The 15,085-nt window shown below is 38.2% G+C and overlaps 1 protein-coding gene across 1 annotated transcript in view; it reads right to left on the bottom strand.

Moving 5' to 3' along the window:
- LOC140158722 (phosphatidylinositol 4-kinase alpha-like) overlaps positions 1-15,085 on the bottom strand; it is a 164,200-nt gene that overhangs the window by 96,777 nt on the left and 52,338 nt on the right. Inside the window, 5 exon segments of the mRNA XM_072181918.1 lie at positions 1,150-1,445; positions 6,772-6,934; positions 8,025-8,411; positions 8,413-8,474; positions 9,860-9,932. Coding sequence (XP_072038019.1) covers positions 1,150-1,445; positions 6,772-6,934; positions 8,025-8,411; positions 8,413-8,474; positions 9,860-9,932 — 981 coding nt within the window.

Here is a 15,085-nt window from a genome sequence, read left to right as displayed (position 1 = left end):
CGTGTGAAAGAAAAAAGCGACAACTGCATCTATGAAATAGAATGCCAAAACTGTGACCTGTCATAGCCATATGTAGGTTAAACTTTGCGTATGTTTGGGACCAGACTGGTCGAACACCAAGCTGAAGTGAAAAAAGTAAATGATAAAAAATACATGCGCTCAGAACGCAAAGCTTCAGAAAAAGAACAGACGAAATCAGCCATTTTAGATACCGTCGCCAGAGAAAATCATGTGATAAACTGGGACGAATCCAAGATCCTTAGGCGGGAGCATGACAAAAATATAGAGAAGTGCGGAAGCCATGGAAATCAGTTGAAGAGGGGACAAGACTATTTCCTAAGTCATGTTTACGATCCTCTTTTAAAGACTGGAAAAGAGACTAAGAAGTACCGGAAACCAGTTTCCCGGGAAAGTGGATCAGATGACCATACGAGGGGGATCCAAAAGTTTTTGAAATCACCCAGAAGTGAAGGAGCTATATCAATGAAATTTTGTCAGTGTAATTACTGGTCCTTATGTACATTATGGTCCAAAAATGGTCTCATAAGTATGTTTACTCTCTTTACAGGTGGTGCAAGATGGGCAGTAGGCGCATAACCCGTAAGATGGTGAAAATTGAGGCACGCAGCGTGATTAAGTTCCTGCATTTGAAGGGTTAGGCCTACAATGCTCAGAAAATTTATGATGAAATGAAAGCTATCTACGGTGATGATTGCCCATCATATGGCACTGTTGCTTCTTGAAAAAGGAATTTCCAAACTGGCCACATGTCTCTCACAGATGAGCCAAGAAGTGGACGTCTATCATTTACGGATGATGCGGCCACAGTGAAGAAACTCAAGAAAGTGGAGGATCTTATCATGAAAAGGTTATGCGCCTACTGCCCACCTGTAAAGAAAGTAAACATTCTTATGAGACCATATTTGGACCAAAATGTACATAAGGACCAGTGATTATACACTGACAAAATATCATCGATAAATAGCTCTTTCACTTCTGGGCATTTCAAAACTTTGATACGCCTCGTATCATCATATCTGTTAAGTCCTCCACTGTGAAGGACGAAATATTGTAGTGAGTAAAAATTCACTTGGTTTTGTCAAGCAAAATGGAAATATTTACATGTACATCTTGTTTTTTATCACTTACTTGAAGGGAGCACATAAGTAGAGGCATATGTGCTAAAAGTTTACGCCCAGCACTTCCAGCATTCAGCTTTTCTGTGAGCCTCCCAATCAGACTATCTGCCCCAGTGTCATCCATTGCAGCCCACACCAACAGCTCTACACACTTGGCATTAGCTATCACCGCTAACTCAAATGAGTTGAAGCTACATGAACCTTGATATGCAGTATCAAAGTTCTTATCTTGGAGCTCGGTTTGACCAGATAAGAATAATTCCCTTATAAATGAGCGTACATCATTCATGAACCTCTCTGGGAGTCCTGAAAATAAAATAATACAAAAATGCACTACCAGAATCAAGGTAATAACTTGGTGGCATAATTTCATATTTCACATACTATAATTTTATTTCTAAATGAAAGATCTTGACTTGGTAATAAGCAGAACAAATTAAAAAAATAGACAATAGTTGCCAGATGATCAAATTCATAACATACATTCAGTCAGTCAGCATAACATCACACACGATATATCACTCTGTCACATTGGTTGTTTTTGCCTGTTCCATCTCATGCCCTATTGCCCTATAATATGAAGTGGAAGCTTACTGTGCACTCATAATCAAAGGGTCATATCTCAAAAACAGGCTTCCATTGCAACATGTGTTCAAACTAAGTACACCTCATTTATTCTCTTGCTGTCATTGTCAACTTTCTATGTCAATACATGACAATGACGCAATTGGTGTCATTGAAAAGATTTTTTTTAAAGTTTGATAGGAAGGTTAATGTAGTAGAAACTTGAGAGTGAGATTTCGAGCCACAAGTGTTTTTTTAGTATTCTTTAATCAAAAACACATTTTATTACACATTTCCAAAAATATCTGACTAAACTAGCAGATCACCCATCTTTCGCGGTTCGTAAATGCATAGATTTTTAGACTTTATTTGTCAGTTGTTACTTGAAATCTTTGCACGTTGTAGCCATGAAGATGAAATTGCTGAAGACATGAGGGGAGAAATCCCCTCCCGTTAAGAATAAAAGCCCCCCAATTGTACAGCGACTAAAAAAATGTGACTAAAATAAGACAACTGTAAAATCTCCTCACTGTACGACTAACAGTGGGCCTATTCTACTGCAGGACTACATTGACCGTAACAATGACCTCCACCTCCACTAGTAGGAGTATAGAGTAAAACAAACTTTCCCTGTTGGACTACTTTTATCCTCATACTTGTAGGACAACACAGTAAAAAAGAGAAAAAACTCCTCCAGCCCCCTATACGATTACATGTTAACACATGTCCCTCAGTAGGACTTCATTGAATAACATCTCCCCTATAAGACAACTGTAAAATCTCCTCCCTGTACGACTAACAGTAGGCCTATTCTACTGCAGGACTACATTGACCGTAACAATGACCTCCACCTCCACTAGTAGGAGTATAGAGTAAAACAAACTTGCCCTGTTGGACTACTTTTATCCTCATACTTGTAGGACAACACAGTAAAAAAGAGAAAAAACTCCTCCGGCCCCCTATACGATTACATGTTAACGCATGTCCCTCAGTAGGACTTCATTGAATAACATCTCCCCTATAAGACAACTGTAAAATCTCCTCCCTGTACGACTAACAGTAGGCCTATTCTACTGCAGGACTACATTGACCGTAACAATGACCTCCACCTCCACTAGTAGGAGTATAGAGTAAAACAAACTTGCCCTGTTGGACTTGGACTACTTTTATCCTCATACTTGTAGGACAACACAGTAAAAAAGAGAAAAAACTCCTCCAGCCCCCTATACGATTACATGTTAACGCATGTCCCTCAGTAGGACTTCATTGAATAACATCTCCCCTATAAGACAACTGTAAAATCTCCTCACTGTACGACTAACCGTAGGGCTTTTCTACTGCAGGATTACATTGACCGTAACAATGACCTCCTCCTCCACTAGTAGGAGTATAGAGTAAAACAAATTTGCCCTGATGGACTACTTTTATCCTCATACTTGTAGGACAACACAGTAAAAAAGAGAAAAAACTCCTCCGGCCCCCAATACAATTACATGTTAACGATTACATGTTAACGCATGTCCCTTGCGGGAGCAAATGTTGAGAAGTTGCCCATTTTTTTTCTTAACCATTGGTTTCTATGGGACAGGAAATTGTCGAAAGTCGCGGGAAAAGTCTTCAAAAGTCACCCAATTGCACCCAAATTGGGCTACCAAATCGTGGGTTTGGCAACCCTGACCCCTATCATTGTCATCATTATGTAAATAAGATTACAGCCACTATAATAAGCTGAAGATGGTGGCTAACCATAAATTTGAATAAACAATACTGATTACCAGTGAGCTCCTGTGTATAATGACCGGATATCAGACAAAAAAATTGACCTGCAAGTCAAAATACTGCAACCTTATTGGAGGTTCTGGTTTCTGGTACAATACTCCCAACAAAACGGGTTCCCACATCACGTCAGAGGTGGATGACCTGCAGATAACTTGTAGTGTCGGTGTCGTCAAAAAGGTCGCGGAGCCTTGATTTAAATATTTTTGAGTTCGGAGCGTCTAATGTGTGGTGGGGTAAATTATTCTGGGCAATGTTTAACAGTCCAGGGGAAAAAGCTGTCTGAGTAGATGGTCGTTCTGGTTCTTGGTTGAAGAATAGAAAATGGATGAGTGCGTTTCAGTTGTCGTGTAGGTCGGGTCAGGTATGGTTCACAGTCGACGTCCACTAAGCCACAGTTGATTTTGTACATCATGGCAAGTCTTACGATGATCTGTCTAGTCTCCAGATCCGTCCATTGAAGGGAAGAGATCATGGATGTCACACTGGAGTCTCTTGAGTAGTCGTTAAGGCACATTCTTGCAGCCGACCGTTGAACTATGTCGAGCTGGTATTTAGCTTTCTTGGTGCTAGGGTACCACGCAGTGGTGCCGTACTCCAATTTAGGTTGAACAAGGGACAAGTAAAGTCTTGATTTCACGTCGGGGGTACATGATTTGAAATTAGGTCGGATAACACCCAAAGCCTTTTTGCCTCCATTTGTGACTTTACTGATGTGTGAGTTCCATTTTAAGTCACTATAAAGGTGACACCAAGATAAGGATGGCTTTGTGTCACTTGAAGAGTGTTTCCACACAACTTATAAGGGGTGATGGAAGGTAACTTTTTAGATGTAAAATGCATGGTGTAACACTTTTCTGTGTTAAAGACATCAGCCAATCAGACCCCAATTGGATAAGTTGTCCCGGAAGTTGTCTAGGTCACTCTGGAAAATCTGTGTATCTTGAACAGAATTTATTTCCCGATAAATGAGAGCGTTGTCCGCAAAAAGGCGGATCTTAGTGCCATTTGAGACACACTCAGGCATGTTGTTGATATAAATTGGGAAACACAGAGGACCAATGACGGTGCCTTGAGGCACACTTGACGTGACATCAACAGCTGAGGTAAATTTTCCATCAAGCGTAACACGTTGCTTCCTATTGGTAAGGGAAGTATTTATCCAACCAAGTTCCTTCCCTCTTATACAGTTGTGATAAATTTTCCTAAGCAGACGAGTATGCGGAACACGGTCGAACGCTTTTGAAAAGTCAAGTAAAACAGCGTCGACTTGCTTATTTTTTTCAAAAGAATTTGCCACGTCACTGATTGTTGTGACAAGTTGAGTGTCACACCCCCTTCTTTTTCTAAAACCAGGTTGGGCGTTAGCGAGAATATTGTATGATATACTTTTTCTGAATCATTTTGATAAAAATCTGAACAATTTTGAAATTTTAATCGTTGTATAAAATTTGACCCCTGTAGACTACACTCTTGTCAACATACTATACATGTAACTTATCATTTCTGATAGAGACCACTTAGAAGTTCATTTCCAAGGGTGCACGATTACCCTTCTTCCAACTAAACTATTATAGTGCACCGATATCCACCTGTTTAGAAGAACATTGATGTACGGTACATTCCTGATATGGGTGGTGTTTACACATGTAGTCAGCCGTTTCTGAACAATGACTAAGTGAACAGAATTTATCTGCCAAAGTACGGTACATCTGCTTCCACTATACATGTAAATGCGCTTTATACAATTATTTGTCAAAGTGGTTAGTACCAAAACCCATCTGCATACATGTAGAATGAACCATGGAAATACAGTAAGCAAAAGAATTAAGGTACCAGTTGTGTACACCCCTGTATATCCTTAATAAAGACAAATGTGTCAAAATTAAAACAAGCAGCCAATGCCTGTACTCTTTAGCTCTGATTTAAGACCTTATTTGTTGAAAATGGTTGAGAATTAAAGAAACGGTGATCCAAACCCTAATAAAGATACGAAATAAAAAGTTGCACTTTTGTGTTCTAATCAATGAAAGCACGACGCTAGATTTCGTGTTAATCAATGAAAGCACGGCGCTAGTCATCTTGTTCGCGAAAGTGCTTTGTGTACAAATCAGTAGGGCATGCAATGTGACAAACTGCAACTTTTAAATTTGAATCTTCCTTAGGTTTTTTGATCGTCGTGTCTTTATTTCTTGAACAATTTCAACGAATGAGGTCTTAAATTCGAGCTAAAAGATGCAGCTATTGGCTGTTGGTTCCAATTATGACATATTTGCCTTTGTTTAGGATATACAGGGGTGAACGTAACTGGTACCTTAATTATTTGGCTTACTGTAGTAGATGAGAAGGAATCACAACAAACCATCATCAAAGTTCCAAACACATTGCCGACATGTACATTCACGTTTCTAAACACTTCAACAGCTATTGTTATATCATATAATCCTCGGGATTATATCCCAACACGATGGTCATCGGTGACGTAACATTTCTATGACATGACATTTTCAATTCTAAGGCTGCAGTCAAGCGACCATTGCTTATGGACTAAATGAGGCCTTGTGAGCAGGAAAGGGCAGGAAATATGAATGCATTATGGGACAGATGGGATAACATAGCCAAAAATATTGCCTTGTGGGAAGGATGTATTACCAAAATCGGAAGTAGAAAGTCATATATTTGAAACATTTGGGGGCAAATTTACCTATAGGGGAGGTCTGGGGCACATATGAAAACAATTTGATAAAATTGGTTTTCCGTTTGTCTTATGATAGAATCTGTTCCCATTTTTTGGAAACAACCGGAATAACTTGTTTTATACCTTTACATTTTAATTAAATTTGGGGTCAGCAAAAATACGATTATCCTTACAAAATGTAAAACTATTTTTAAAGTGCCTTTAGTCGAAAATACAACATGTTTTGATTAAATTTCCCAATATTTGTATTGTTTTGACTTCTCTGCATCTGAAAATGCAGAAACTTGTTGCAAATGTTTATAGAATCCAGTCTAAATGAACGTTAAAAGTGCGCTTTATCAACCATGGTCACAACAACCGGTTCAAAATTTGTTTGTTCGCAAAGATTTATCACTATGAATTTCCAGTTATGCTACTAAATCACACTGATGGCGACAATATGAGTGTCCTCATAAGGGAATTTGTTGAGTCCTCTTCCTTTGTAATGAAGAATAGATAAGAGGGATTAGTCACAGGCGGGCGATTTTGTTGTGATTCCTTCTCATCTACTATTTCCATGAATGAACCAACCATTGAATACATTATATGTATTACCTTTATGATGTTGCAATAGGTGTTCTAGCAGACTCACTATGCAGACTGTGATAGACTCAGTATAGGACCTGTAGGGATAATTCTTTGAGCCAGGGATACTGCCGAACTGTATTGCCACTTTATCCAACTCATGCAGAGTGTCCTTGTTAATCAGCCTTTTAGCCTGTGAACAGAAACACAAATCCACATCAGATAACTGTTTTCATTAGTATAACAATACTGAAATTACATGTTGAAAGTTTGGTTACAGCTCCTTAGTCCAAAGGGGCAATATAGCGTGTCCAGGGGGGCTTTGGGGGCTTCAGCCCCCCGCACGCACGGACCCCGAAAAAAAAAGAAGAGGAGAAAGAAAGGAAGAAACAAAAGAAAAGAAAGAAAGGAAGAAAGAAAAGGAAAGAAAGGAAGAAGTAAAGGAAAAGGAAACAAAGAAAGCCAATGATAGCCAACGATATTTGAGCCCCCCCCCCCTTTCCCCACTTAATGGATTTAGAGTACCCGGTATGCCGCCATATTACAGGCCTATGATACATCAGAATAGACGCAGGTAATCCAGGGAATGGAGGAGATATGCCCCCAACATTGTAAGTGGGGGTGGAAGAGAACTGGGGTATCCTTTTGCCCTGAAAAAAAAAAAAAAAAATCGAATATACCCTTTTTTTCTTGATAATTTGGTGAATTTAGACTAAAAGAGGGCCTGAAATTATGCATTTTTAGTTCACCAAATACAAAATTTTCTTATGTAAGGGGCCCCCGCCAGGGGGCCAGCCCTGTGGACCGCCGCAAACGCTTGGCCTGCCAGTGTTGACAAGCTTGAAGCTTCCTAAACCCACGATCCAAAAATTGTGCATATGTAGGCCTGTATGATCGATGTGATTTATTATAGAGTAGACACTTTCTAATTTTTAGCAATTAACAATGTTTAGCTCCTGTACAAAGGTATAGGAAGAGTTGCTGAATTGCTGATAGCTTTGACAACAATGTACTCACCTTTCTTGATTAGATCATTACCTGTACTTTTCTAAATACATGTATTAAATGAGTTATAACCAAGGTAATTTGCCACAAGTGAGGATACTTTTGTGTATTCACTCACACAAAAGTCTATGCCATTTGTGGTTGATTGACATATTTTTGAGCACCCTGCATATCTACTCTTAATAGTACCATACATCTACATAGCTATAGGTATAGATCTATCTATATGTTTATTGAAACTACAAATGTCTAGTAAAGTTACATGACCCAATTCTTACCACAGTCAATATTGCCTGCAGATGAGTAATACTGAATTCCAACTGCGGGTGTCGCTTTGTATCTTTGCTTGCATCCAGTCCCAAGTTCTCACTGAAACTTGAACACACAGTGGAAAACATGTGTGTAGTTGGATCAAACCCATACATTTTGGTCAGATCTTCTCTAGAAGGTGTCTTAAGTGAATATGTCAGTTGTTCGGATAACTTATGCTATCTGGCTGGTCTTTGTTCATATTGACTGGCGGAAGTGATGTGACATTGCAGGCGATATAATTGGGCGGAATGTGCTGTAAGTTGTCTGGGTAACGGTGTTTTCTCAGCATCATTAACATGATGTTGAGAAGGAGGAAACATTTGACAGAGCAGAGAGGCATCATCAATGTGGCTACTGGCGACCTAAAGCTCGGGTGATACCAAGGAAGGCAGGTATTGTGCATTTGCACAGTTTGACTAAAATGAAAATGAAGAAAAAGATAATAATCTGGTTACATAATCATTATTTATTTATTATTTATTCAGGGGGGTAACACCTAGGATATGGATTGTCTTCAAACTTACATACAATGTCAAATATTAATTGTCCCCTTAATGCATCTATGTGAGAAAACAAAACAAAAATTCCAACATAAATTTGAACAATTAGCACAATTAGCAAGCCAATTGGTATGTATGAATTGCAGTCTGGTCCGGCATCCCAAAACAACACTAGTACTGTGTGCCATATTCCTGTTAGAGTGCATGTCCCAATGGAAACAGGATGTTTCGCCATACCAAAGACAACCAGTTTGCCCCAGTTCATATTCATACTAATTGATATTCCATACCACTATTACCATTCTTGACAAGATAGCTCATGCATTTATTTAATTTATTTAATTTGGGGAGTTTTGGGAGTAACTCACCAAGTTAACTTGCAATTTTTCCACTTATAAAATTTACCTGGTATGTCCCTGACTGTTAAATCGTCGGTCCCATCACATACTGTTCTATGATTTTTTGAGCATTTTTGTGTAGCTCTTCAAATCCACCAGCTTACATACTTCAATTCTTTTTAATTAATGAGATGTAATTTGGTCTATTTGCTTTTTTTTAAAATAATTAATTAACAAAATGATTATAACAAAAAAAAACTAAAACATAATCCTATGTCATTTTATGCGTAACAAACTTGAACAAAAACGTCACAGTTCACAATACTAGTATACCAAAATTGAGAATTTTTCATGTTACACACAGACAGTGGTGCCGGTAAAACTACTGTCTTACTCTATTCCATACTGTAAGATAACAATTTTAATTTAAAGATGGACATATCAATTTCACAAAATAAAACTTCCAACAGTTTCTTCTTTATATAAATACAGTGTCAAGGATATTCTATTGAGAAATAAATAAGATTAAAGGAGGATTTCGTGATCCTAGCATCCTCTTTTTATGACATTTTTCAGTAGATATCCATGAGAAAAGCTTATTGCTAAAATTTCAATTGATTCTGATTTTGCGTTTGTGAGTTATGCATGATTATGTGTATTACACTGCTCCATAGGCCACTGTTGTAATTTAAAATTTGATGATATTTTTGCTAAACGAATTAATCTGCAAGAAATTTTTGGTACATAAACATTATGTAGCCAGAGGTTTCCAGTGGTATAAAAATCTCAACTTTTTTTGAGAAAAGTGGGGGGATGAGGCTATGGATCACAAAATGCCCTTTTAAGCCAAATCCAGTGACAGAATTTTCAATTGCAATTTTTTTCAAAAAGCGTATTGCATCGAATGGAATAGTATGTGATGCAACTGACATATTGGATGTAAATTGTTCCCCAATGCCTTACTTTGAGGTTGTTCAGTAATTTGGTGACACTGTCTGGCAAGAGTCTGGAAAGCCTCCAATTGAACTGACAAAATCTGAAAAGACAAAGCAAATGAGTATCAAACACTACCAAACATATTCATTATGAATAAATTATTATGTAACGGTCACTAAAATGACCCAGGTCAAAATCACCTGCTACTGAGTTCACTCAACACACTGAGTGTTTATGATATCAAACAACTTGTGATTATTTTATTAGTTAGTGCAGTATGGTTGTCAATCAAATCACAGGTACAAAATCATACAAGAGTTAAACCTAAAATTACTGCAAGGATTTCCTTTTGCTAAGGTTACTTATCTAAGCCTGGAGATCTTGAATGGCTGATGATCTGATGAGATTCCTTTGACTGTCTCAGTTTTTGATCCAAGATCTGATCCAAGCCATGATGTATCTTCTCTTAATTCCAATATGATTTTTAATAAATTAGATGTTACACTTTCGATGGATGGTTTGGATTGAAAATATCTTCCGGACAATCGTGGATCGCCACACAGGGAAACCACCATGCACCAAGTCATCATTTAATATCTCTGATGGGTGCAGTTGTAAACAAACATATTACACAATGAGTACGTATAAGGAATAAAGAACATGTGCCCTTTACTTCACAACGTTGTGATGATGTTATGACCTGCATTTCATGACCATTCAAGCTTTGTTAATCTCATTTCCCAGTTATTTTATTGTCACATGGAAATTGTTAAAAATAGGAAAATCAGACAAATCACACCCGGTACCTGTGTTGGCCTACCACACTTGGCTGCACCTGAAAGTACTAAATTAAGAGAAGCACGACTTTGACCACAAAACTGACGACAGTGTGAGCTCAGGGCCTTGTGTAAGAGCTGAGTCTGTCATACAGACGACATTGAATACATAATGAGCTGGACCCTGAACATGCACAAATGCGCTGACAAAAGGCGATTCTTGTATAAAACTAGAATTATGTGATTCTTAATTAAGGTAGCCCAAACAATGGTGTGTAATGAACAAAGGTTTGTAAATACAAATAATATTCAATATGCAAATCAGCTCATTAATATTCATAAATATGCAAATAACATGACGCTAAACTATACAGCACATCAGCCCACCATATCCTATCACAATACAAAGTTTGAAGATGACTGGTTTTTGCCTTTAAAGGGCAGGTCTATAGCGAAAAACAACATCATATCATTGGCAAGCTAATATTATGAGGACAATGAAAATGACTCCTTTTGGAGAAAATAAGACGTTTAAAATTGATATTCATAAAAAAACAACTTAAGCGGTGAGTTCCTTCGAACGAGACAGATTTGGCCTAGAAAACCGGTGACGTCATGAAATGAGATGTGCCCGCTGTGAGAAAAGGGACTATAAACGCTCTCAATGGACAGAATGTATACTGTTGCTGTTCACAGAAAAAAATTCCAAATTAAGTATTACAAATTTCATGGTTTTTAAACATATGGATAAAATCAGCCGCTTCTTTTTTATATATTAGACAATTGTGATATTACAATTCATATGTATATCAATATCATGAGAAATATTAGGCCTAAAAAATAAATACATAATTTGAGCTTAGAATTTTATCTGAGACTATCATATAAACCGTGTTAGTCCACAAACTCATGTATCTAATTTCCCTGTATATTGCAATGCTATAGTTTCAGTTGGATGAAATATTACAAAGCAAACGCATAGTAACAATTACTGTGTGGGCTTTGTTCCCGCAAGAGAACAATAGCGTGCATATTGTTATGCATTGTTGCTAATGTCAAACTTGTCAAAGTGATTCTGATTGTATGATGAGAGCATGATAAAGTGTCCGCTTCATTTACCTACGTCATCAGTCAAACGGGGGAGAACACATACGCTTCAAACGGGGGAAGGACACGTATGAGGCTGAACATTACCCACACAATTTCAGGAGAAATACACACAAAAAATAGCAACAAGTGTCAACTTGTAATGTAATAATTATTCTCTTCAAATAGAGATAAACTTGTTTTTGCTATAGACCTGCCCTTTAAGCTGCAGAGTGGATTAATGAAAATGTTTGCAAAATATGCAAATCAGCTCATCAATATTCATAAATATGCAAATAACAGATGATTGAATTTGTTATTCTGATCAAAGGGGATTTCCCCAGAAATGTCATTATACACAAACAATTGCATGATTACTTGAAAGGGGGTTCACATCACTCATGAACTTGACATAGGACAAACGCACGGCGCATGCGCGGACCGGGAACTTTGAACAAATCGGAAATGTCACTTTTTGATGTAAACAAAGAGTTCGTACATGGAAACTATACTGACATTTCACCTTTTTACTGTCTATAAATAACGTGATCGGATGAAACTAACTTGTCGAATATAATCACTACAGTCATGACTTTTATCAGCATTAATGGTTTGGCTTGGTTTGAAAAAATAATATCGAAAAACATCGTTTTGCATTCCGCCTTCATGTCAAAAAAATGAACGTAAATTTCCTCATAATTTTAGTGTAAAAATGTTGCCAAAACCATGCCAGTGGCAAGCTGAGTTTTTCATTTTAGGACCTGAAACTAAGAAATAATGTTTGGAGTGGTGTTTTCTTATTAAAAAATTCTGAGGCGGAGGATTGGTTCACTAAAAGTGAAGTTACAAAGCAAAATACGGCCGGGCATGATTTTCCCAAAACGACCCGTATTTGCTCAGTGCACAGTAGGTAAGCTTAAGTTAAACGTCTCACAAATTATCAAAATGTAGTACTCACTAGTAGCTTGTAGTGAAGCTTCAAATTTTACAAGGACCCTGTTTACTCATAGATTTTTTTTTATTTACATGACTTTGCATCTTGCAAAATGTGAATAAATTCAGTGCATTTTACATTTCTCCATTTTCAATAGGTTTGAAGTCCGAAAGTTTGCCTATTTGAGTCTGGGCAGTCGGACATTGTCATTGGAGTCTTTTGGAGATATTGTAGGCCTATTTTATATATACGGGTCTGTACAATAATTATGAGCCTTTGGATTGGAAGGGTAAAATTAGGGAAAAGATTTTGGCAAGCCTCCATTTTAATAAGTTTGAATGCCAAGTTTGCATCTTTGAGCCTCTTGGGTCTGTACAATATAAATTATGAGCCCTCAGGAGGGTAAAATTGGAGGGTGGGAGATTTTTGGCAAGCCGAGAAGGGCATAAGCAATTTTTTCTCCATTTTCAATAAGTTTGAATGTCAACTTTGCATCTTTGAAGAGTCCTTGGAGATATTGTAGGCCTATGGTGTATTATATGAGCTATGTACAATAATTATGAGCCCTCGGGAGGGTAAAATTGGGGGGATAAGTTTTTAGCAAGCTGAGAAGGGGCACAAGCAATTTTTGGCAGGACGAGAGGGGTTGAGGGAGGGAAGCAATTTATGGCACATATTTACTGGCACCTTTTGGAAAACACTTGCAGAAATATTAAATATGCAAATTTCCTGCTCGCTACACTCCCATCATATTCTAGCACATTTAGGGGCTATCATTTTCTTCGGAAGGGGGGTCCCAATTTTTTTTTTTTTTTAAAGGTCGGCGTTAATAAAATTACAACCACCTGTATTTCGGGAACAAAAATTTTATGACCCCCACAGCCCACACCACCAATACACATCCCCTAAACAGGCTAAAATTGTATTGAAATCAGTCTTTTGAATAAAATAAACACACTATTTGTGGTCATCTTGTGACTCCTACATTGTGGTCATCAAAATTTTATGACCCCCTCCCTATATTTGGGACCCCTTCGAGGAATATGATAGCCTGTTAAAGTTTGCAAATTGGGCAGTGCAAAGTGGGGGGGGGGCTGCAAAGATTTTATTTTGGCAGGCCAAGATTGGGGGAAAGCAATGTTTGTTGGCAGGCCAAAGGGGGGGGGGCAATTAAAAAAATTACCCCCATACTTTATTGCACAGCCCCTTACACACAATTTTACAATTCCACTGATTCAATTTTAAAAGGTACATGATTCGAGACAACAAGAGAAGCACAAAGTTAAAGTCACATGCATTGCCATATGACAACATAAACAAAGTGGCAGGATGATCCTCCATGCACTGCTTGGGAGAAAAAAAACATGGATGCACCACAGCAATTTATAGGCCTAATGCTGGTTTTGTACCATGCCGCTGAGCGGCGTGGTGCACACATATAATGTAAGACAAGCGGACACAATCAAGGCTTGTCATTGGTTGATATGTCTTGCCGCTGCGACAAGCGGCATGACGTATGAACCATTGACAAGCCTTGATTGAAAGTCTGACAGGGCATTACACTAGCAGTGCTGTAGAGCTTGAGCCATGGACTTGGACTTGAAACTGGACTTAAGTAGTGTTGCCAAAACTTTTCAGCATTAAGGGGTGGCATATTGGCTCGCCAGGCAGCAGTAAAGGAGTCTCAAGTCAGGGACTGCCTTTTGAAGAGAGCAAGAGCGATCGCTCTCCACTGCTCTCCTTAAATCTGGTATAGGAGAGTGATTTTAGCTCTCCTTAATTGACCATTCTCTCCTTACATTCTATTGTAAATGATCTAAACATCTCTCCTTGAAGGCCCCAGAAGAGCTATTTAATGCTCTCCTGCAAATTACAAAAGACAGTCCCTGTAAAGTAGCCTTTTTTTAAGCTTCCAAAAAACCATCCAGGTGCTGTAAGTAGACTATACAGTTCTCTAGATTTCTGCTCAAAATTTACTCCGCACTATAACAGGCACTACATATTATTGTTATCCTGCACTACAATTGGTTTGATAGCTTTAATATGACATGATGAACTGAACAAGGGTCATGTGCTATTCACAGGGTCACAGGTCACACAATGAAACATAGTTGCAAAGTTGCATTCAACATGGTACCTGAGGATTACATTGATCTTAAAACCAAGTAATCATATGGGCTATTCAGTTGAATTTCATACACTAGTACCCCCTATGGAAGACATGACCTTAATCTTCCACACAGGGAGTGTGAATTTCAAAAGGGAACCCTAAATGGGTGACTACATTTGAAATCTACAATCCCTTTGTGGGAGCTTAAGGTCATGTCTTCCATGTGTACCCCCGGTGGGGTCACTCTCTGGCAGGGGGGACGCATAGGACCGTTACCAGAAGTACAAATTACCCCCTTTTGCAGTCGATTTCAAGGACAAATCATGAAATTTTACCCCCTTTTTTAC

Source organism: Amphiura filiformis, chromosome 1 (assembly GCF_039555335.1).
Source record: "Amphiura filiformis chromosome 1, Afil_fr2py, whole genome shotgun sequence".
Classification (NCBI taxonomy): Eukaryota; Metazoa; Echinodermata; class Ophiuroidea; order Amphilepidida; family Amphiuridae; genus Amphiura; species Amphiura filiformis.
The sequence above is the reverse complement of the archived record's forward strand: the minus strand, read 5'-3'. Positions and strand labels throughout refer to the sequence as shown.